General features: G+C 45.3%; 1 protein-coding gene across 7 annotated transcripts in view; it reads right to left on the bottom strand.

Moving 5' to 3' along the window:
- The window catches only part of LOC139265726 (phosphorylase b kinase regulatory subunit alpha, skeletal muscle isoform-like), a 259565-nt gene that overhangs the window by 139526 nt on the left and 94855 nt on the right, over positions 1-25184 (bottom strand). For all 7 annotated transcript variants that reach the window (XM_070883020.1, XM_070883021.1, XM_070883022.1 and 4 more), the window contains exons 13-14: positions 20009-20087; positions 264-398 (exon numbers count right to left, since the gene is read on the bottom strand). In XM_070883020.1, the coding sequence (XP_070739121.1) occupies positions 264-398; positions 20009-20087 (214 nt within the window). The remainder of the gene's footprint in view (positions 1-263; positions 399-20008; positions 20088-25184) is intronic.

Below are 25184 nucleotides of genomic sequence, written 5' to 3'. Positions count from 1 at the left end.
ATGGCACTTTACTGGGCAGCCTTATTTTGCAGCTTCTTTGCTGCATCTTCTCTTATGATTTAATGCTGACACTGGGCACCTGAAATAGGCAAGTGTCCTTTTCTCAGCATTAACATTTATGAGTGCAAAATATTAGAATGCCCATTAGTATTTTTCCTAGCTAATTCAGCTCCAGTAAACAACTAAAATTAAATCTCAGCGCATTAAATAAATTTCATAGTAATTCCCACAAAATGCAAATAAATGAGAAAAGATTTTCTTACCAAGTCTTGCATAGATACGAGAAAGAATACGAGCTGGCTGCACTCGAATTGGAAAAACTTCTGTTACAGTTTGTACACTGATTCCATGCTGCTCCAAGATTTCCTTTATTCCTATTGTTTCGGCCATTATTGCCACTGAAATTAAATAGAAAGGCATTTTAGAATGAGGAAACAAAATGTAGAAGTTTTTCATCTCTGTGAATTGGATTTGAATCAGCCACAGATGTAGATCCTCTTGTACTGACAAATTTGCAAACGTCTTAACTCAGATCCACGTAGGCACTGACCAACAGCACAAAACCGAATACTGTTAACGCTTCTCTCTCCTCAGGTATTGTCCCCTTTTTCTTCAAATCCGTCGTCATCACCCCTCTCCTCAAAAACAAAACGACCCTTTACCCGTCCGTCCTTGTAAACTGTCATCCCATCTCCAACATCCATTTCCTCTCTAAAGTTCTTGAACAACGTATCATCTCCCAAATCGATGTCCATCTTTCCCAGAACTCCTTGTTTGAATCCCTCCAATCAAGTTTCCGCCCAGACCACAGTACGGAAACTGCTCTTACCAAGGTCACAAATGACATCCTAATTGGCTGCGATAAAGGTAAACTATCCCTTCTTGTCCTTCTGGACCAGTCTGCAGCCTTTGACACAGCTGACCCAAAATTCTGCTGCAACGCCTCTTTACCATCGCCCAGCTGGATGGAACTGCACTCGCCTGGTTTCATTCCTGTCTTTCCAACTACAACCATAGAATCACCTGCAATGGTTTCTCTTCCCAATAGTGCACCGTTACCTCTTACGTCCCCAAAAGATCTATTCTTGGCGCCTCCTATTTCTCAACTACATGCTGCCCCTCGGTGACATCAACTGGTGACAACGTGAGTTTTCACATGCACGCTGATGATATCCAGCTCTACTTCTCTATCAGCTCTCTCAAATCTGTTATGTCTTTAATACTCTTATGAATGACTCCACGAGGTCTAGTATTGTACTTGAGCTGTTGTGACCTTAGTCCCATTTATTGTAACTCCAGAGTAAGGCACAAGCATGGTGGGCAGTCTTTTATACTGGACCCTGCACACCTATGCAAGTGACCCTCAGGTCTCCCACCACAGTGCCCTGTGGTGGCACACCTTATGCGACTATACAGTTAGTATACATGGTCTACATACATGACAAAACCTGCCACCGTCACCAAACTATCAGACTGGTTGTCCGACATCCAACAGTGGATGAGTAGAAATTTCCTCCAATTAAATATCAGGAAGAATGGCGCCAGTTTGGTTTGCAGCTTCTGTTCACGCCACAAACTCGGTTTCCTTTCCACTGATTTGCTCTCTCTCCCCGGAAACTGTGTAAGGCTGACCAAGTCTGTTCACAACCTTGGTGTCATATTTGATCACAAATTGAGCTTCCTATCTCACATCCGTTCTATCACAAAGACTGCCCATTTCCACCTTCGTAATATTGTCCGTCGTCACCCTTATTTCAACTTATCGGCTGCTGTAACCCTCATCCATGCCTTTATCACCTCTAGACTTGACTATTCCAACACACTCCTGACCAGCCTCCCTAGTCCTACCCTCCATAAACTTGAGGTCATCCAAAACTCTGGTGCCTGTGTCCTAACTCGCACCAAGACCTGCTCACCCACTGACTCCTAGTTAAGCAACACCTCGATTTTAAAATTCTCATCCTTATTTTCAAATCCCTCCATGGCCTCACTTCGCATCATCTCTGTAATCTCCTCAAGCCCTATAAATCCCCCTCATAGGCATCATCATCATCATAGGCAGTCCCTCAGAATCGAGGAAGACTTGCTTCCACTCTAAACATGAGTCCTTAGGTGGCTGAACAGTCCAATTCGAGAACCACAGTCCCTGTCACAGGTGGGGCAGATAGTCATTGGGAGAAAGGATGGCTGGGACTGGTTTGCCGCATGTTCTTTCCGCTGCCTGTGCTTGACTTCAGCATGCTCTTGGCGATGAGACTCTGCCAATCATCTTTACTGGCCTCTTGAACATCCCCTATTTTAAATGCTGCACCACTGGTGGTCGTGCCTTCAGTTGCCTAGGTCTCGAGCTCTAGAATTCCCTCCCTAAATCTCTCCACAATTCTTTCCTCCTCTAAGACGTTCCTTAAAACCTACTGCTTTGACCAGGCACTACCCTAATATTCAAATCACAGATAGATAGATTTTTAACCAATAAGGGAATTAAGGGTTATAGGGAGCGGGCGGGTAAGTGGATCAGCCATGATCTTTTTGAATGGCGGAGCAGGCTCGAGGGGCTAGATGGCCTACTCCTGTTCCTAATTCTTATGTTCTTATAATATCTCCTTATATGGCTCAGTATCAAATTTTGGGATTTAAAAAAAATGCTGCTGCTGTGAAGCGCCTTGGGACGTTTTATTAAGTTAAAGGCACTATATAAATGTAAATGTAAAGAGGATGCACAAGTGACCGGTATCAGAGAGTTGGAGGGGGGGGTGGCGGTGGGGTGCAGTTGAGGGGGCCACTGTAGCCCCGGACAGTTGCAGAGATGGGGAGTGAGAAGGCCATGGAGGGATCTAAACAGAATGGTAAGAATTGTAAATTTGAGCATAGGAGCCAATCTAAGTCAGCGAGAACAGAGGTGATCTGAGCGGAACTTGGTAAAGGACAGGATACGTGCAGCAGTTTTTAAAAAATTAGTTAAATATTCTAAAAGGTGGAGGATGCGGGGCCAGCCAGATGAATGGTACCATCTCGAGTGCTGAGTATTCCATTACATTACTGACTTGGGCTTTGCAGAGGGTTTTATGGGGTTAGCAGGTGAGCCCATCACCTAGTACCCAGTCTCTACCATGCTCTTGTAGCTACGGTGTTTATATGGCTGGTCCTGTTCAATTTCTGGTCAATGGTAACCTCTGAAATATTAATGGTGGGAGGACTTAAATGATGGTGTTGTCATTGAAGGTCAAAGGGAGATGATTGGGCTTCCACTTGTTCACGACGGTCATTACTTGGCACTTAGGTGGTGTGAATTTACCTGCCACTTGTCAGCACAAGCTGAGATATTATTCACGTCCTATTGTAGGCTGCTTAATTATCAGAGGAGTTATGAATAAAGCTGAATCCTATAGAATCATCAGGGGTGATCATCCCTGACCTTAAGACAGAAGGAAGATATAATTGATGACGCAGCTGTAAACGGTTAGGCCTAGGTAACCTCCCCAAGGATCTCCTGCAAAGTCCTAAGGCCATGATGACTGACCTTCGACAACCACAACCATCTTCCTTTGTGTCAAGTATGACTAAACGACTGAGAACTTATCCCCTTGACTCCCATTGCCGTCAGTCTTTCTGGCATCCTCAGTGCCATAGTCAGTTGAATGCTGCCTTGGTGTTGACAGCAGCTACTATCAACTCTCCTTCAACATGCAGCTTTTGTGTCCATGTCTGGATTAAAACTGTGATGAAATCCAGGGTGGAGCGGTTCTGGTAGAACCCGAAATGAGAATTGGCAGCGGCAGGTCTGGCCATAAAAGGAGCGGCGAGCGGCCAGGAGCAGCGTGGAGGCCTCGGCAGCAGCGTGGAGGCATACTACTCCAGGGAGTAGCACAAGCTGGTGCAGGAGGATAATGCAACGAAGAGTGATGTCATCAAGGCCCAGGTCGGTGATTGGAGCTTGGCCAGGTACAGCAGGAGCGGCGAGATCGGGGCGAAGGAGCGGCGAGAGATTGTAGAGCGACGTGATCGGGGCCTAGGAGAGGCATGAGTTTGGGGCCAGGGGCAGCACGGGCCAGCCCACACTGTGATATGTGAGCGCACTAGGTCGATGCAGCAGAGCTGGTCTCCAGTCATCTTGGGTAATCCTTGCCACTGGACCAAGACCGAGCTCTGTCAAGCCCGTGTGGTGGCTGGTGTGCAACGGCCTCCACACGCTAAAAAAAATCCACACACAGGCATCTTCCACCCTTGAGGATGTAGTTCGGGTCCTTCATTGAAACACCTGTGAACTCATCCTTTTTTGGCATGGAAGCAAGTCATCCTCGTTTCGAGGGACCGCCTATGATGATGATGATGATGATGATGGAGTGAATAGGTGTTGCTTGACTGTACTATTGCTAACTCTTTCCAACATTTCACCAATGATTGGGAGAAAGAAAATAGTACTGTAATTGGCCAGGTTAGACATATTTTACTTTTGTGGATAGCATACACTTGGGCAATCTTCCACACTGTCTGGTAGATGCCAGTGTCATAACTGTACTGGAACAGCTTGGCTAGTGCAGCAAATAGCCTTGGTACATAGCACAAGTATTTGGCACTATCGGCAGGATTTTGTCAGGGCCCCACAGTTTTTGCTTTGCCCAATGCACTTAGCCATTTCTCAATGTCACATGCAGTGAATCTAATTGGCATCTTGGCACACTATATATTTGTATATTCCAGAGTGAATCAAGGAATTAATATTCACCCCCAAAAATTAACTGAGCATTCCCAAGAACGTGAACTGACAAATAGATCTGGAAATAAAGAGTTTAAAAATTGGCTATGAGCTCAATGAAGAATGGGCCTTAAAGAGGCCATGATCCAGTGTCTGTCTCAGTATCGCATGAAACCAAAGGCCAATTTCTAGTATCAAGGGAAGATAATGGCTTTGCAGTCAGAAGCAAAGGGACGGCGATTGCCATTCACCTCGCTGACAGCTGCCCACGGAGTTTTTGCAGGCTTTTGAGCGGAGACGCGCTAATCCAGCATCTGATCTACAGGCTATCTGCAGCGTCTGTGAGCAGAAAAAACAACAGTGGGACACTTCAACCAATCAGATTGAAGAATTATCACCGAGACACGCGGTGTCTAAAGCAGGAAGTAAAAGTTAGATTTAAATCATGCACAGAAAGTGAAATAAAGATTGGGAAAGAAAGATGGGATTAAGAGAGAGAAGTAAAAGAGTCAGACAGAAAATGTAAAAGAAAATTTACTTTAATTTAAAAAAAATATCCAACACTAATTAACTTCTGAAGGAATGAGACTCCACACTTGTAAAATTACATTTCCAAGGCCAGAGGTGTTGTTTAGCAGTAATCATCACACCATTAGCAGTAATCATCACACCACTTACTCCTGAATGCATCAACCCTAACTTTTTCTGGCATGTTTAGTGTTTAACATCTGTAGTGAGGAAAATGCTTGAAGCTATCATTCAGGAAGAAATAGCGGGACATCTAGATAGGAATAGTGCAATCAAGCAAACGCAACATGGATTCATGAAGGGGAAATCATGTTTAACTAATTTACTGGAATTTTTTGAGGATATAACGAGCATGGTGGATAGAGGTGTACCGATGGATGTGGTGTATTTAGATTTCCAAAAGGCATTCGATAAGGTGCCACACAAAAGGTTACTGCAGAAGATAAAGTTACGCGGAGTCAGAAGAAATGTATTAGCATGGATAGAGAATTGGCTGGCTAACAGAAAGCAGAGAGTTGGGATAAATGGGTCCTTTTCGGATTGGAAATCAGTGGTTAGTGGTGTGCCACAGGGATCGTTGTTGCAACCACAACTGTTTACAATATACATAGATGACCTGGAAGAGGGGACAGAGTGTAGTGTAACAAAATTTGCAGATGACACAAAGATTAGTGGGAAAGTGGGTTGTGTAGAGGACACAGAGATGCTGCAAAGAGATTTAGATAGGTTAAGCGAATGGGCTAAGGTTTGGCAGATGGAATACAATGTCGGAAAATGTGAGGTCATCCACCTTGGAAAAAAGAACAGCAAAAGGGAATATTATTTGAATGGGGAGAAATTACAACATGCTGCGGTGCAGAGGGACCTGGGGGTCCTTGTGCATGAATCCCAAAAAGTTAGTTTGCAGGTGCAGCAGGTAATCAGGAAGGCAAATGGAATGTTGGCCTTCATTGCGAGAGGGATGGAGTACAAAAGCAGGGAGGTCCTGCTGCAACTGTATAGGGTATTGGTGAGGCCGCGCCTGGAGTGCTGCGTGCAGTTTTGGTCACCTTTCTTAAGGAAGGATATACTAGCTTTGGAGGGGGTACAGAGATGATTCACTAGGCTGATTCCAGAGATGAGGGGGTTACCTTATGATGATAGATTGAGTAGACTGGGTCTTTACTCATTGGAGTTCAGAAGGATATGGGGTGATCTTATAGAAACATTTAAAATAATGAAAGGGATAGACAAGATAGAGGCAGAGAAGTTGTTTCCACTGGTCGGGGAGACTAGAACTAGGGGGGGCACAGCCTCAAAATATGGGGGAGCCAATTTAAAACCGAGTTGAGAAGGAATTTCTTCTCCCAGAGGGTTGTGAATCTGTGGAATTCTCTGGCCAAGGAAGCAGTTGAGGCTAGCTCATTGAATGTATTCAAATCACAGATAGATAGATTTTTAACCAATAAGGGAATTAAGGGTTACGGGGAGCGGGCGGGTAAGTGGAGCCGAGTCCACGGCCAGATCAGCCATGATCTTGTTGAATGGCGGAGCAGGCTCGAGGGGCTAGATGGCCTTCTCCTGTTCCTAATTCTTATGTTCTTATGTTATGTAACCAGTGGGTAAGTATCCCAACTTCACACAACTGCATGTATTTCAATGCCGAATCTATCGGCGAGGTTCTGTTATAGTGCAGCCTGTGGAGGAGCAGGGTAACTCAGACAGCAACTTCCTGATTGCCGCATTCAACTGCGCATGTGCATATGCTGGAAGATGCTGTCCAATTTATTCCACAAGAACAATGAGTGCTGACAGTCTCACCGTTATTATAAATGCAAAATTCAGGCCATTATGACCAGAGACCAAAATGAAAGAACATACTTATATAGTGCGTTTTACATCCTCACGACAAATCACAGTACTTCAGAGCCAATTAATTTGTTTTCAAGTGTGGTCATTGTTATTCTGTAGGCATACACAGCTGCCAATTTAAACACAGCAAGATCCCACAAACAGTGAGATGTATGCCCAGTTGATCTGTTTTGGTAGTGTTTGTTGAAGAATGAATGTTGTCGTGACATCAGGAGAACTCCCTGCTCTTCTTTGAAAAAGCTCCATGGAACCTTGTATGTCCACCTGAACCGGCAGATGGAAACTCAATTTACTGTCTCATCTGAAATATGGCACCTCCAACAATGAAGCACTCCCTCAGCACGAGATTGTAGCACCAGTCTAGAATATGCACCCTTGCCCTGGTGAATTCATAGGGCTAGACTTTCCACTAGGTGGCTAAGGCCCAAAAAATGGGCCATGTTCTAGCGATGTGGGACGTCTCGGCTTTGCTGATCGGCGGCACAAGATCCATTTTTTTTTTGCGATTTTCCACTTGGCCTTACCCCGGCGATGTCAAATGGGCGGTGATTTTTCGGTGATCTCACGATTGCCCACCGAAAACGGAAATCAAAGAAGAAAAAAAAGCTTCCCTAGCAACGCTATTCTGCACGTGTGGGATTTTTTTTATGGTTGAGTTTCTTTGCCGCATTTTGAGAGGTCAGGGGTCATCACACATGCTCAGAAGCACAGGGAAGGTCAGAGAGAGAAAGAGAGAGAGAGAGAGAGGAAGGAAGGGAGTAGGAGCTGTTTGAGTGTGGTTGGATTGAAAAGCGAAATCTTGTTGAAAATTAGTCATTCTTTTTGTCTTTTAAGTAATTTTTTTTGACCAATATTTGAATTTAGATAGTATACAAAATATATTGTATACTATCTATATTATAAATATATTTAAATATATATTACTCTGGAGGGAGAAACTGAACGTAAAAGAGCTAAACCCTTTAACGAGGAGGCCAACGAGGTGTTGGTGAACATAGTGAGCGGCAGGTGGGATGATTTAACATGGGGTGAGCATGGGAAATCTCCACCCCCTGCATATAGGAGAATCTGGACCGAGATTGCCGATGTCGTAACCTCGGCCTCGAATGAAGTACGTACACCTGACCAGTGCAGGAAAAGGTAGAACAGCTTGCTGGCAGCAGCCAGAGTAAGTTGCATTTTATATTTTAAATTTTACATATGTAATATTTAAATGATGCATGCAAATTTTAATTTGAATCTTGAATGTCATTTCGTTATCGTATTAATTAATTAAATTATGAATTAATTTATGTATCCTAACACTAAGTTGAATTTTATATTATGAAATATTATTCATATGCAATGCAATTCTAATTTCTAATCGAACATTTAAATTCGTCAGTCTTAAATGTTTATTACCAAGTCCATTAGCTTATGCCATGCAACGTTATCTTATTATTTATAGAAGAAGATATCTATCAATCGCGCCGAGCAGAAGAGGAGGGGCTGCGGCTCTGCTTAGATGCAGATTTTATCCGAGTACGAGGAGCTTGCGGCTGCCTTAGTGGGGCCTGATAGCCGTTCGGTCACGACCCGTGGTGTGGCCGAACCCACCCTCGAGTCTCATGAGTAATGGGAACTGTGCAATGTGTCAAACATTATTAAATACATATTAAAAAATCTTAGTTACGCATGTAATGTTCTGCAATTATAATGCAATATGATATTTATACTTTTGATGTACTCTTGATTTACGAATTAGGTCATGGCAGCCCTGGTGAACCCTTGTGCATATAGGGTATTGAAAAATATTCTTATGTTAGGGGTTATTGAAAAATTGGTATGTATTGATATGTATGTTTACTAATAATGAGCACCGTTAATGTCCTAATAAGTTGTTTAGAAATGTCATTCGTCTTTTTAAGGTCAAGTGTCGTTAGAGTCAGTGGACTCATCCACTACTCCTGCACCGTCAAATACCTTGCAGGAGGAACTGCTGCCAACTGTGGAGGTGGAGGTGGAGGTGGAGGTGGAGGTGGAGGTGGAGGTGGAGGAGGAGGACGATATTCTTTTTGTGGGGTGGCGGGAACAACCTGCGGCCATCTCTATTGAGATGGATGAGGCACCGGGACCAAGCGGTGTGCAGGTGGTGACGCCAAGGTGCGAAATATTGCGAACGCCGACCCCACGGAGGTCCGGTCAGCGGGGTGAGCAATCGCCTACCATGGAGGGCCAGACAGAGAGCTTGATATCCCTGTGCAGGGAGATGGTCGTGATCGGTCGCGACCTTATCCAGGGTTTCGCGGGTTTCTCCGCAAACTGTAGCCAGTTTTCCGCGGACTGGAGCCAGTTTCCAGCAACCTGGAGCGAGTTCAGCACTAACTGCTCCAACTGGTCTTCCATGTAAACACAGACAGCACAGGAGACGTTGGAGGCCATTCGTCAGCAGACCGCCGCAACCAATGCCTTTCGGCATGCGTTGCTGGCTGGACACGGCGCTGCACCCCAAGGTGTCGTGTCAGCTCGCAGCGAGACCCCAAGCACGCAAGTGAGTACAAAGGACATAGTTCCTCCTGACTTGGAAGTGGAGCCTCAGGCTTCAGCTTCCACTCCGTCACCTCCACCACAGCAGGAAGTCTTGCCGTCCCACACTGCATAATGCGTTTGTGTCGGTCTGCGTAGACCAAAACGGGGGAGGGGGGGGAAAGAGTAAGAACACGGGGTAGGACAGGACCTGGAGGGGCCGCAGGTCGGGAGGTTGGTGTGTTTTTCATTGTTGAATTGCTTTTTCTTTTTAAAAAATCATTAATGTTTTGTTCAAGGTTCATTGGGATTTGAGGGAAGGGTGGGTTGGGGGGGGAGGAGGGAAGGTGTTGTTAAACAGTTTTTAAAAAATTTGTTTGTTGTCTTTGTTAATAAAAAAAAATCTTTAATTCAACAAATTTTGTGCCTTCTCTCTTAGTTACATTAGTTAACAAATTTACAGTTGTTCATCCGTATTTGTTTATTCTTTTATTATAACAGTACTTTACTTAAACTTTACTTAAAGTAAGCATTAATTCCGATGATAGGCCAATGCAGGCAAGATAACAAGGAAACCCCATGCAAATGAAACTTTTGATTAACCCTAACTGTAAATGAACATTTGAATATCCACAATGATAGTTCATGCAAAGCGTTCATTAATAAGCTGCTGACACAACAGCTTAGCGGCCGTGTAACTGCCACTGGCTACTGGTCTTTGGGAGGGGGGGGTGATGGGCCCGGTGCTAGATCGCCAGGCTGATTGCGCTCCCCTATGTCCTCGCCTGCGTCTTCTTCCGCCTCTTCATCCCTGTTGGCTGGTTCTTCTGTCTCCCCTCCTTCTGGAAGTGGACCTGCAGCCCCATCTGGCATTACTTGTCCTCTCTTTATAGCTAGGTAATGCAGCATGCTGCTTTAGGACTCCAATTGTCTTTTCAACAATGTTGCGAGTCGCTATGTGACTTTCATTATACCGTTTCTGTGCTTCAGTGATGGGATTACGCAGAGGGGTCATCAGCCAACTGGCAAGGCCATATCCTTTATCCCCCAGCATCCAACCGTGATCTTCTGGCTGATTGACAAACAGGTCAGGGATAGCACTTTCACGTAAGCTGTGCGCATCATGGATGCTGCCAGGAAATGTAGCATTTACTGTCATAATTGTTTGATTGTGGCCGACAACAAGCTGCACATGTCGTGCGTGGAACTCCTTTCTGTTACAAAACACCTCTGCATTCGTTAAGGATGCTTTCAGGGCAATGTGCGTGCAGTCTATTGCTCCCTGCACCTTGGGGAAGTCTGCTATTCTCGAGAAACCCAAAGCCCTCTAGGTCTGTGCCTCCCTGGTCATTGGGAAGCTTATGAAGTCCATCCTGCGAGCGTAAAGGGCTTGAGTCACCTGTCGAATGCAGCAGTGTGTAGTGTGCTGAGAGATATGGCAGATGTTGCCAGCTGAAGCCTGAAAAGATCCCGATGCGTAGAAGGCTAGGGCAGCAGAAACCTTCACCTCAACGGACAGTGCGGTTGTGATGGTGCTGGAAGGCTGCAGATCATCCTTGACAAGTTGACATATCTCATCGATGATCTCCTTCCGGAATCACAGCCTCCTAAGACAAGCAGTTTCAGATAAGTTCAGGTAAGATTGCTTTTCCTAGTACATTCGTTGGCTGTACGGTCTCCTCCTCTGTCTTCGTCTCCGTCTACGCATTACTCTGCCACCTCTTCGATTCATCCTTTCAGTGTGTGAGCAGTTACAATTAAAGGCAGGGAAAGAATAGGCCCCAAATCACTATAAATAATTACTTTCACTAATTTTAATAATCTCTCTATTCTATACTCTCTAATCACTGTACTCTGCACTCTCTACACTGTATACCAGTCAGTTTGATAGGCCCCAACAATATCAGTAAATAACTTCACTATGTAAAAGCTATTTACAAAATAACTTCAATATATAAAAGCAATTTACCAAAAAAAACTTGATAATACCTCTTTATATTCCCTGTCCCAATATTCTGAGTACAATTATCTTTAAATTAACTCTCTAACTAACTCACAACTAAGCCTCCACCCTTCCTCCGAAGTTCAAAATGGCGTCCATAGTGCCCATTTCCTTCTCTTAAGCCCAGTAAAAGCAACTATTTCTCAGCACTCTTTTGGGCCTTGCATCGGCCCAGCGAAGTGCATGCTAGGTGCCGAAACTTGGGATGGGCCTTGTGTGGGCGATCATTTGGGCGATCATCTCGACGATCAAAGTGGAAACTTAGGCACCTGTTTTTCCGGCGATGTTTTGGGCCTAGTTTCCACTTTTTGCTCAAAATGCGCGATAGAGGTCCGTTTTGGGCGATAGATGGGCCAAAGATGGGAGATTTGAAGTGGAAAGTCTAGCCCATAATCTTCAGACTCATGTGATGGTGGCAACTGAGCCAAGTTGACAGTACCAAGTTTATCCTGGAGTGTATACGGGATGGTTTTCTAGACCAATATGTTGAGGAACCAACAGGAAGCAGGCCATCCTAGACTGGGTCTTGTGTAATGAAAGAGGATTAATTAACAATCTGGTCTTGGGGAAGAGTGACCATAATATGGTAGAATTCTTCATTAAGATGGAGAGTGACACAGTTAATTCAGAGACTAGGATCCTGAACTTAAAGAAAGGAAACTTCGACGGTGCGAGATGTGAATTGGCTAGGATAGACTGGAAAATGATACTGAAAGGGTTGATAGTGGATAGGCAATGGCAGACATTTAAATATCATATGGATGAACTACAACAATTGTACATCACTGTAAGAATTAAAAATGGAAAGTGGCTCAACCGTGGCTAACAAGGGAAATTAGGGGAAGTGTTAAATCCAAGGAAGAGGCATATAAATTTTTCAGAAAAAGCAGCAAACCTGAGGACTGGGAGAAATTTAGAATTCAGCAGAGGAGGACTAAGGGTTTAATTAGGAGGGGGAAAATAGAGTACGAGTGTAAGCTTGCAAAGAACATAAAACTGACTGCAAAAGCTTCTATAGATATGTGAAGAGAAAAAGATTAGTGAAGACTAATGTATGTCCCTTGCAGTCAGAATCAGGTAAATTCATAATGGGGAACAAGGAAATGGCAGACCAATTGAACAAATACTTTGGTCCTGGCTTCACTAAGGAAGAAACAAATAACCTCCCGAAAATACTAGGGGACCGAGGGTCTAGCGAGAAGGGGGAACTGAGGGAAATCCTTATTAGTCAGGAAATGGTGTTAGGGAAATTGAAGGACTGAAGGCCTATAAATCCCCAGGGCCTGATAGTCTGCATCCCAGAGTACTTAAGGAAGTGGCCCTAGAAATAGAAGATGCATTGGTGGTCATTTTCCAACATTCCATGGACTCTGGTTCAGTTCCTATGGATTGGAGGGTAGTTAATGTAACCCCACTTTTTAAAAAAAGAGGGAGAGAGAAAACAGGGAATTATAGACCGGTTAGCCTGACATCAATGGTGGGGAAAATGCTGGAATCAATTATTAAAGATGTAATAGCAGCATATTTGGAAAGCAATGACAGGATCGGTCCAAGTCAGCATGGATTTATGAAAGGGAAATCATGCTTGACAAATCTTATAGAATTTTTTGAGGATGTAACTAGTAGAGTGGATAAGGGAGAACCAGTAGGTGTGGTGTATTTGGACTTTCAAAAGGCTTTTTACAAAGGTCCCATACAAGAGATTAGTGTGCAAAATTAAGGTACATGATATTGGGGGGTAATGTATTGACATGGAGAACTGGTTGGCAAACAGGAAGTAAAGAGTGGGAATAAACGGGTTCTTTTCAAAATGGCAGGCAGTGACTAGTGGGGTGCTGCAGGATTCAGTGCTGGGACCCCAGTTATTTACAATATACATTAATGATTAAGACGAAGGAATTGAATGTAATATCTCCAAGTTTGCAGATGACACTAAGCTGGGTGGCAGTGTGAGCTGCGAGGGGGATGCTAAGAGGCTGCAGGGGGACTTGGACAGGTTAGGTGAATGGGCAAATGCATGGCAGATGCAGTATAATGTGGATAAATGAGGTTATCCACATTGGTGACAAAAACAGGAAGGCAGATTATTATCTGAATGGTGACAGATTAGGAAAAGGGGAGGTGCAACGAGACCAGGGTGTCATGGTACATCAGTCATTGAAGGTAGGCATGCAGGTCCAGAACCAATGTCCGAGGGGGAGTGTTTGCTGGTGTTGTTGGGGAGGAGTTAAACTAATATGGCAGGGGGATGGAACCTATACAGGGAGACAGAGGGAAATAGAATGGGGGCAGAAGCAAAAGAAAGAAAGAAGAAAAGTAAAAGTGGAGGGCAGAGAAACCTAAGGCAAAAAGCAAAAAGGGCCACAATACAGCAAAATTCTAAAGCAGCAAAGTGTGTTAGAACGACAAGCCTGAAGGCTCTGTGCCTCAATGCGAGGAGTATTTGGAATAAGGTGGACGAATTAACTGCGCAGATAGCAGTTAACGGGCATGATGTAATTGGCATCACAGAGACTTGACTCCAGGGTGACCAAGGCTGGGAACTCAACATCCAGGGGCATTCAACATTTAGGGAGGATGGACAGAAAGGAAAAGGAGGTGGGGTGGCCTTGCTGGTTAAAGAGGAAATTAATGCAATAGTAAGAAAGGACATTAGCTTGGATGATGTGGAATCGGTATGGGTGGAGCTATGGAATACCAAGAGGCAAAAAATGCTGGTGGGAGTTGTGTACAGACCACCAAACAGTAGTAGTAAGGTTGGGGACAGCATCAAACAAGAAGTTAGGTATGCATGCAATAAGGGTACAGCAGTTATCATGGGTGACTTTAATCTACATATTGATTGGGCTAACCAAACTGGTAGCAATGCGATGGAGGAGGATTTCCTGGACTGTATTAGGGATGGTTTTCGAGACCAATATGTCGAGGAACCAACTAGGGAGCTGGCCATCCTAGACTGGGTGATGTGTAATGAGAAAGGACTAATTAGCAATCTTGTTGTGCGAGGCCCCTTGGGAAAGAGTGACCATAACATGATAGAATTCTTTATTAAGATGGAGAGTGACACAGTTAATTCAGAAACTAGGGTCCTGAACTTAAGGAAAGGTAACTTCGATGGTTTGAGGCGTGAATTGGCTAGAATAGACTGGCAAATGATACTTAAAGGGTTGACGGTGGATGGGCAATGGCAAACATTTAAAGATCACATGGATGAACTTCAGCAATTGTACATCCCTGTCTGGAGTAAAAATAAAACGGGGAAGGTGGCTCAACCATGGCTAACAAGGGAAATTAAGGATAGTGTTAAATCCAAGGAAGAGAGATATAAATTGGCCAGAAAAAGCAACAAACCTGAGGACTGGGAGAAATTTGGAATTCAGCAGAGGAGGACAAAGGGTTTAATTAAGAGGGTGAAAATAGAGTACAAGAAGAAGCTTGCCGGGAACACAAAAACTGACTGCAAAACCTTCTATAGATATGTGAAGAGAAAAAGATTAGTGAAGACAAGCGTAGGTCCCTTGCAGTCAGATTCAGGTGAATTTATAATGGGGAACAAAGAAATGGCAGACCAATTGAACAAATACTTTGGTTCTGTCTTCACGAGGGAAGACACAAATAACCTTCTGGAAATACTCGGGGACCGAGGGTCTAGTGAGAAGGAAGAACAGGAGGATAATCCTTATTAGGCGGGAAATTGCGTAAGGGAAATTGATGGGATTGAAGGCCGATAAATCTCCGGGGCTTGATAGTCTGCATACCAGAGTACTTAAGGAAGTGGCCCTAGAAATAGTGGATGCATTGGTGATCATTTTCCAACAGTCTATTGACTCTGGATCAGTTCCTATGGACTGGAGGGTAGCTAATGTAACACCACTTTTTAAAAAGGGGAGAGAGAAATTATAGACCGGTTAGCCTGACATCAGTAGTGGGGAAAATGTTGGAATCAATTATTAAGGATGAAATAGCAGCGCATTTGGAAAGCAGTGACAGGATCGATCCAAGTCAGCATGAATTTATGGTGGGGAACTCATGCTTGACAAATCTTCTGGAATTTTTTGACGATGTAACTAGTAGAGTGGACAAGGGAGAACCAGTGGATGTGGTGTATTTGGACTTTCAAAAGGCTTTTGACAAGGTCCCACACAAGAGATTGGTGTGCAATATCAAAGCACATGGTATTGGGGGTAATATATTGACGTGGATAGAGAACTTGTTGGCAGACAGGAAGCAGAGAATCGGGATAAACGGATCCTTTTCAGAATGGCAGGCAGTGACTAGTGGAATGCCGCAGGGCTCAGTGCTGGGACCCCAGCTCTTTACAATATACATCAATGATTTGGATGAAGGAATTGAGTGTAATATCTCCAAGTTTGCAGATGACACTAAACTGGGTGGCGGTGTGAGCTGTGAGGGGGGAAGCTAAGAGGCTGCAGGGTGACTTGGACAGGTTAGGTGAATGGGCAAATGCATGGCAGATGCAGTATGATCTGGATAAATGTGAGGTTATCCACTATGGGGGCAAAAACGCAAAAGATAGAATGGCAGCAGATTAGGAAAAGGGGAGCTGCAACAAGACCTGGGTGTCATGGTTCATCAGTCATTGAAAGTTAGCATACAGGTACAGCAGGCGGTGAAGGCGGCAAATGGTATGTTGGCCTTCATAGCTAGGGGATTTGAGTATAGGAGCAGGGAGGTCTTACTGCAGTTGTACAGGGCCTAGGTGAGGCCGCACCTGGAATATTGTGTTCAGTTTTGGTCTCCTAATTTGAGGAAGGACGTTCTTGTTATTGAGATGGTGCAGTGAAGGTTCACGAAACTGATTCCCGGGATGGCAGGACTGACATATGAGGAGATACTGGATCAACTGGGCCTTTATACATTGGAGTTTAGAAGGATGAGAGGGCATCTCATAGAAACATACAAGATTCTGATGGGACAGGACAGGTTAGATGCGGGTAGGATGTTCCCGATGTTGGAGAAGTCCAGAACCAAGGGACACAGTCTTAGGATAAGGGGTAGGCCATTTAGGACTGAGATGAGGAGAAACTTCTTCACTCAGAGAGTTGTTAACCTGTGGAATTCCCTGCCGCAGAAAGTTGTTGATGCCAATTCATTGGATATATTCAAGAGGGAGTTAGATATGGCCTTTACGGCTAAGGGGATCAAGGGGTATGGAGAGAAAGCAGGAAAGGGGTACTGAGGGAATGATCAGCCATGATCTTATTGAATGGTGGTGCAGGCTCGAAGGGCCGAATGGCCTACTCCTGCGCCTATTTTCTATGTTTCTAGGTACAGCAGGCAGTAAAGAAAACAAATGGCATGTTGGCCTTCATAGCAAGGGGATTTGAGTATAGGAGCAGGGTGATCTTACTGCAGTTGTACAGGGCCTTTGTGAGACCACACCTTGAGTATTATGTGCAGTTTTGGTCTCCTAATCTGAGGAAGAATGTGCTTGCTATTGAGGGAGTGCAGCGAAGGTTCACCAGACTGATTCCCGGGATGGCTGAACTGACATGTGAGGAAAGACTGGGTCGGCTCAGCTTATACTCACTGGAATTTAGAAGAATGAGAGGGAATCGCATAGAAACTTATAAAATTCTGACGGGACTGGACAGGTTAGATTCAGGAAGAATGTTCCCGATGTTGAGGAAGTCCAGAACCAGGGGTCACAGTCTAAAGATAAGGGGTAAGCCACTTAGGACCGAGATGAGGAGAAACTTTTTCACCCAGAGAGTTGTGAACCTGTGGCATTCCCTGCCACAGAAAGTTGCTGAGTCCAGTTCGTTGGACATATTCAAAAAAGAGTTAGATGTGGCCCTTACGGCTAAAGGGATCAGGGGGTATGGAGAGAAGGCAGGAGTGAAGTACTAAGGTTGCATGATCAGCCATGATCATATTGAATGGCGGTGCAGGCTTGAAGGGCCGAATAGCCTGCTCCTGCAACTATTTTCTATGTTTCTATGTTTCTATCTAGTCTTTATAAATGAACTTCAGATTGAGTTGCTCCTAGTCTAAAGCTTTTGGTTGAAATCTTTGACTTCAAGGAGGATTTGTGACTATTATCCAAAAGCACTGAAGTAAACCACCATTCAATACAAACATCTGACATGTTGATAGGGGGTGGCCTGACTACTTTTGGGTTTTCCTAGTTCTGTTGGTACTGATGCAGTGAGTTAATGTCAAAGTTCATCTTAATAAAATAGTAGGAAATCTTAGCACTTCAAGAAAAATAGATTTTGACAGCTTTTGATGACTGTTGCAAGCAAAATGTTAAAATTGGCATCAAGGAGAACAAATGGATAATGCTCAGGAGACAAATAGGAAGGGACAAGTCTCATACTGACACTCCAACGGTAAAACTACCATAAAGGTTTAGCACATTTGCACCTGCTCCTCATAGCTTGTTTAAGAAAGGAAGTGAAAAAACAATAAACTTTTTTTACATTTGCACAATCCAAGTTACAAATTGGACCTCTGTCCTAGTAAAAAAAAACAGTAGAATTATAGACCCATGAGTTTTACTTTTGAGACTATAAATACATGCATCCTGGACTAATTCCTGGGATGGCAGGACTGTCGTGTGAGGAGAGATTGGGTCGACTAGGCCTGTATTCACTGGAGTTTAGAGGAATGAGAGGGGATCTCATTGAAATGTATAAAATTCTGACTGGGTTGGATAGACTGGATGCGGGGAGGATGTTTCCTCTGGCTGGGAAGTCTAGAACAAGGGGTCACAAAATCTCAGGATACGGGGTAGGAAATTTAGGGCCGAGATGAGGAGAAATGTTTTCACTCAGAGGGTGGTGAACCTGTGGAATTCTCTACCACTGAAGGCTGTGGAGGCCAAGTCATTGAATATATTTAAGAGGGATTTAAGAGATTTTTAGAAACAAAAGGCATCAAGGGGTATGGGGAAAAAGTGGGAATATGGTGTTGAGATAGAGGATCAGCCATGATCATGTTGAATGGCCGTGCAGACTCGAAGGGCCAAATGGCCTGCCACTGCTCTTATTTTCTATGTTTCTATGTAACGGTGCTCCCTCAAAGTTAGCGACTGCCTCTGAGAAATCGACTTCCTCCTCCAGCTCCACTGCCTGAAAAGGTGGGAGAGGCAGAAACCCTCACCACATTTAAAAAGCACTTGGATATGCACTTGAAGTGCTGTAACCTACAAAGCTACGGACCAAGAGCTGGAAAGTGGGATTAGGTTGGATAACTCTTTGTCGGCCGGCACGGACATGATGGGCCGAATGGCCTTCTTCTATGCTGTACATTTCTATGACTCTATGACCAAGACCGGGAAACTGTCCGCAAGCAACAGGCTTGTACATTTCCTACTTTTGGTCACCTCTCCTAATATCTCATTCTTTGACTCGGTGTCCATTTTTATGATTATACTTCTGTGGAGTGCTTTGGGATAGTTTTCTATGTTAATGGCACAAGTCATTGTTGCTCTATTTGTATAAGATTTTCTTCCCTCGTTTCCACCTCCCTCATTCCACAGTGAGGCTCCAGCTATACCCAAATGGGCCAAATCTATTTGGCAAACTTATTATACCATACTCAGAACATGGGTGGTAAAATAAACTTCAGACATAACCAGTCCAAGGGCCGAAATTGATGGCCTTACTGCCACCGACATTCCTCTGGTCGAACTGCCCGGTGCCACTTTCGTCATGGCCTGGAGCGGGTGGGAGAGGAGAGCTGCCGGGAAGCACCCGCCGATGTCAGTGGATGGCTGATGCGCGTAAGTACACTCCTGCCCGCCGAGATGCCATATACATGCGGGCGGGCGTCGGCGGCAGGACGGCTGTGGACCACTGAGTGCAGGCAGCTCTGTCCTCAACGGTAAGTGTGAAGATGCTGTAAAAAGGGTTAGTGAAGTTTATTTCAATTATTTCTTTACACGTGCTTACCTGGATGGGGTCCCCTAAAGGTTGTCAGATTTTTTTTTTGTTTTTGATGTTTATTTTTAGTTCTTCGACCCTCCCTGGGCCCGACTCCATTTTTAGCGGCACTTGGGCGGCAAGTGCCTTTGCCGCCGAGAATGAGAGCTCCCGCTGGCTGCCGCCCAGATTGGCAGCATACGTCGCAGATTTGTCGCCTGCCGACCTTCGAGAGACCTGGGTGATGAAAACTCCGCCCAAAGAACCATCAGGGACCTCGGCAGCCCTTTGGGCGGCACTTGGACAGGCGGGGGCCTTCATCAAATTCGGGCCCTATATGTCTCATTTGTATATTTAAAGTAAAACCATGGTCTGTATTCTAATTCTTGGTCGTTACTGTTGAATTATGCATAATTTAACCACCCTATATTACAGTAACTTGGTTTGTAGGTAATTTTGGAAATAGACCCTGTGCAGTTTAGTCCAAATTAGAATACTGTCTTAACAATGATTAAAGTAGAAATTAATTCAAAAACATACCTTGTACTACAACATCTGGTCTAGGAACAGTCGCAAACCTTCTGTTCAATGCATCAATTTCACCAGGAGCGAGAAATCCCTGGAAGCAACACATTTATAGTAAGACACAGGTTGCAGATTTCAGACAAAGGCAGCCTTCTTCTCCCTTCTGGTTAAGGTAGTGTGTAGCTCAGCCTGAAAGGTTCTAATTGTGACCTTCAGTCTGTGCTGAGGTAGCTGATCTCAGTTGAGACAGCAGTAGGGATTTCACAATTGGCCTAGTGGTTAGGAATGGAAACATTGACCAGCGTTACTTCTCCGTGTTCCATTTCTGCTGGATGGTACACGTTTACAGGTAAAATTGGATCAAGCAATAGTGCTATGTGCAGCAGAATATCTCATCACTGTCTAGCCTCACACATGAACTATGGTTACTTGGGTAAACTCCAAATGTGAGCTGCCCATTTTATGCCCTCCAGTTTGTGGCAAATACTTGCTGAGACTCAGTGGAGATAGAAAAAGATGCCTACAATTAGTCTCGAGAGAGAATAGTAATGCTTTCCAACAAACACTGGGGACCATACCAAAAATAGTCAGGAACCAAGAGACTAATAAGAGGGAGGATCTTAAAGTAATTAAGATCAGTGGAGAAAAAGTATTTTGAGAAACTAATGGGACTAAAAGCCGACAAATGCCCTGGACTTGATGGCCTACATCCTAGGTTTCTAAAAGAGGTGGCTGCAGAGATAATGAAAGCATTGGTTGTGATCTTCCAAAATTCCCACGATTTTAAGAATGGTCCCAGCGGATTGGAAGGTTTTTTGAGGATGTAACTAGCAGGGTAGATAAAGGGGAACCAGTGGACTATTTCCCATATCTCGGGAGCCTCTTATCAACAAAGGCAGACATTGATGCGGAGATTCAACATCGCCTCCAGTGCGCTGGTGCAGCCTTCGGCCATCTGAGGAAAAGTGTGTTTGAAGACCAGGCCCTCAAATCTACCACCAAGCTCATGGTCTACAGGGCTATAGTAATACCCGCCCCTCCTGTATGGATCTGAGGCATCGACGATGTATAGAAGGCACCTCAAATCGCTGGAGATATATCACCAACGATGCCTCTGCAAGATCCTGCAAATCCCTTGGAGGACAGGCACACCAACATCAGTGTCCTCGTCCAGGCTAACATCCCCAGTATTGAAGCACTGATCACACTCGATCAGCTTCGCTGGGCAGGCCACATAGTTCGCATGCCAGATACGAGACTCCCGAAGCAAATGCTTTATGCGGGGCTCCTTCATGGTAAACGAGCCAAAGGTGGGCAGCGGAAACGTTACAAGGACACCCTCAAAGCCTCCCTGGTAAAGTGCGACATCACCACTGACACCTGGGAGACCCTGGCCGAAGACCGCCTGAGGTGAAGAAAGTGCATCCGGGAGGGCGTTGAGTTCTTCGAGTCTCAACGCAAAGAGCGTGAAGAGGTCAGGCGCAGACAGCGGAAGGAGCGCGCGGCAAACCAGCCCCATCCACCCCTTCCCTCGACGAATGTCTGTCCCACCGGTGACAGAGTCTGTGGCTCTCGTATTGGACTGTTCAGCCACCAGAGAACTCACTTTGGGAGTGGAGGCAAATCTTCATTGATTCCGAAGGACTGCCTATGATGATATATTTGGATTTCCAAAAGGCATTCAATAAGGTGTCACATAAAAGGTTGTTACGTAAGATAAGGGCTCATGGGGTTCGGGGTAATACATTAGCACGGATAGAGGATTGGTTGAAGGACAGAAAACAGAGATTAGGGATAAACGGGTAATTTTCATGTTGGTAGGCTGTAACTAGTGGGGTGCCGCAAGGATCAGTGCTTGGGCCTCAGATATTTACAATTTATATTAATGACTTAAATGAAGGGACCGAGTGCAATATACCCATGTTTGCTGACGATACAAAGTTAGGTGGGAAAGTAAGCTGTGAGGAGGATACAAATAGGCTGCAAAGGGATATAGACAGGTTAAGTGAGTGAGCAATCAGGTGGCAGATGGAGCATAATGTTGGGAAATGTGAGATTATTCACTTTGGTAGGAAGATTAGAAAAACAGAATATTTTTTAAATGGTGAGAAACTATTACATTTTGGTGTCCAGAGATATTTAGGCATCCTTATACAGGAAACAGAAAGTTAGCATGCAGGTACAGCAAGCAATAAGGAAGGCAAATAGCATATCGGCCTTTATTGCTGAAGAGTTGGAGTACAAGAGTAAAGCGGCCGAAATTCAAGCCCGCCAGAAACCTGGCACACCTACTATTTTTTTTTAAAACCTGTTTTTACTGCCATATGGGAAGAGGTCGACTCTTGATCGATATTCAGGTTTTTGTCGTTTTTTTCGATAAGACCGGAAGTTGGTCATAATGGGGCGGATGTGCGGCAGTAAGTGCTGGTGAGGGGCGGAAGTGGGGGCAGGACGGAGGCGGAGCGGTGGTGACGTCAGTGCGCGTGTGCGTCACCACGTCTCTCCCTGAATTTAAAGGGGAGAGAAGCAGCGATTTTGTAGGTTCGGCCACTGGGCCACCAGGGTGGGTTTTGGCCGGGCCAGCGGCCTGGCACCCAAGTGGGGGTGCCAGGCTGCCTGTTGGCGGCACGGCCGAACCCCAGGCAATAATTGTCCAGCCGATCGGGAAGTCGGCCGCCAAAAAAAACAACATGGCGGCCGCAGCAGTGCACCCTCCCATTGAAGGGCCGCCATGCTGCCGTGCCGCACACACACAAAACAAGGTGGCCCGACAGAAAGAGCTGTTGGGGGCACCGTACAGCGGATGAAAGATTTTGGCAGGTACATTTCGGCGGATTGGGATGTAGATGCGGGAGATCGGCGGTGCGCGCTTTGATGATGTGCTTGTGGCGGTCGGCAGCAGCAGGGCGGAAGTGGGGACAGGTCGAAAAATCCCCAAGGTGAATTTGGGTCGTGGTGGCCAATTGACTGCAACGCGATAGCCACTCGATTCTGCCGCATGGCCGCTGCAAAACAGCAGTAATGGGCCTTACCTGGACCCTGAATTTCAGCCCCAGGAACTCTTGCTACAATTGTACAGGGCTTTGGTGAGACTGCATCTGGAGTACTGTGCACAGTTTTGGTCTCCTTACTTGAGGAATGATATCGTGGTCTTAGGGGAAAGTTCACTAGATTGATTCCTTGGATGAGAGGGTTGTCCTATGAGGTGAGATTGAGTAGATTGGGCCTATACTCTCTCGAGTTTAGAAGAATGAATTGAAACATTAAGGGCTAGACTTTCCACTTTGCTGTCTATCCCCAAAAATGGGCGATGGACCAGCGATGTACAATGTCTCAGCCTTACTGATTGCTGGGACATAGCCCATTTTTTGGATATTGATTTTTCATTCGGCGATAGGCCAGCGATGTGAAATAGGCGATGCGAAAGGTCGGCTACGTGATGTTCGCCCATTGAACAGCCAGCGATGTGGAAGGCCAAAGCTTCCCTAGCAACAGCCTGCTACGCATATGATTTTTTTTTTTCTTGACTGGTTTTCCCACGTTTTGGGAGGTCAGGGGTCATCCACACATCAGGGAGAGGCAGAGAGAGAGAGAAAGAGAGGGGATAGAGAGAGGATAGAGAGAGAGGAGGAAGGCAGTGACAGAGAAGAGATTAGTTTTGCATAAAGAGTTCAAATAAGTACTTTAAATATATTTTAAACACTTTGCAATATTTAAATACTTTTTTATAATGTCAGATTTGCATCATGATGCTGAGGGGGAGAGAAAGAGGGTAAAGCCCTTTAGTGACGAGGCCAATGAGGCCCTAGTCAACGAGGTCCATTCTCAGTGGGGCGAACTGACTCGGGGTGCGCACGGGAAACCCCCAGCCCGAGTTTATAGAAAAATTTGGGCTGAGATCGCTGCAGTGGTGTCCTCCGTATCCCATGAGGCGAGGGGGTCGGATCAGTGCCGTAAACGCTGGGTAGCTGCAGCAAGAGTGAGTTGCATTTTATATTGTACTGATGCAAATTTTAATTATAAAAATGCATCTTCTGTATTGAATTTAATTTGTTTATTCATAAATGTTTTACATTAGCAACGTGTTAAGATCCGGACAGGGCTCTGAACCTGGGACTATGTATGGGAGCTTTACTCAGTATGTAACCCTATGCTACAGCTGCCCTGGGAGTGTGGAGGGAGCTTTACTCTGTATGTAACCCCATGCTGCAGCTGCCTTGGGAGTGTGGAGGGAGCTTTACTCTGGCTGCTGCAGTATAGAGAGATGTATATGTGTCAAAATATAGCATGTAACGTTTTAAACTGTTGTGACTCCATGATACTACCTAGTCAATTAGCTTATGATATCTTCTTCTGCAAACAAGAAAAAAGTATATCAATCAATAGGGCTGAACAGGGGCGCACCAGGGGGGGGGCTCTGCTCAGCTTCAACCGCTGACGGACCTGGAGGAGCGTGCAACCGCGCTCGTGAGCCACGAAACCCGTTTGGCCACCACCCGTGGTCTGGCAGAGCCCAGCTCTGCGTCTTGTGAGTAATGTAATGTCCTGTAATTATAATGCAATATACGAATGATGTCATGTCATGCATAAAGCCTTTGTACATAAGAAGCAGGGGATGCAGGAGATGCAGCCTGAAATGTATTGATATGTAACGTTTCTCGTTAATGTGCACCGTTATGTTCTAATAAGCTCTGTAATAAGGTCATGTGTGTTTTTAAGGTTATCCTGAGACGCTGGTCGAGGTGCAACCAGCACCAGCTGAAGAGCAGGAGGAGGAGGACGACGAGCTGGACAACATTATCAACACCACTGAGCTCGAGGAGGAAGAGGAGGAGGAGGAGGAGGAGCACCAGCTGCAGGAGCAGCAGACAGCTGTAGAGGGTGGGGGGAGATGAACCTGTGGTCATCACACTGGAGATAGACGAGGCACTGGGACCAAGCGGTGTGCAGCCAGCAATGCCAAGATGCATCATATTGCGCACGCTGACCCCACGGAGGCCGGGTCAGCGAGGTTAGCAGTCGCCTACCTCGGACCACCAGTTGGAGGGCTTGATCTCCCTGTGCTCGGATACGGGTGCGATAGATCGCGAGCTTCTCCAGGAGTTCAATCAGTTCTTGTCTAACTTTTCACACGAGTCTGCTATGCCAGTGCAATTAGCACGGCAGACCCTGGAGGGGATGCGAGAGCAGA

This window comes from Pristiophorus japonicus, chromosome 6 (genome assembly GCF_044704955.1).
Source record: "Pristiophorus japonicus isolate sPriJap1 chromosome 6, sPriJap1.hap1, whole genome shotgun sequence".
Lineage (NCBI taxonomy): Eukaryota > Metazoa > Chordata > Chondrichthyes > Pristiophoridae > Pristiophorus > Pristiophorus japonicus.
This window is presented reverse-complemented; position numbering and strand designations above follow the sequence as displayed.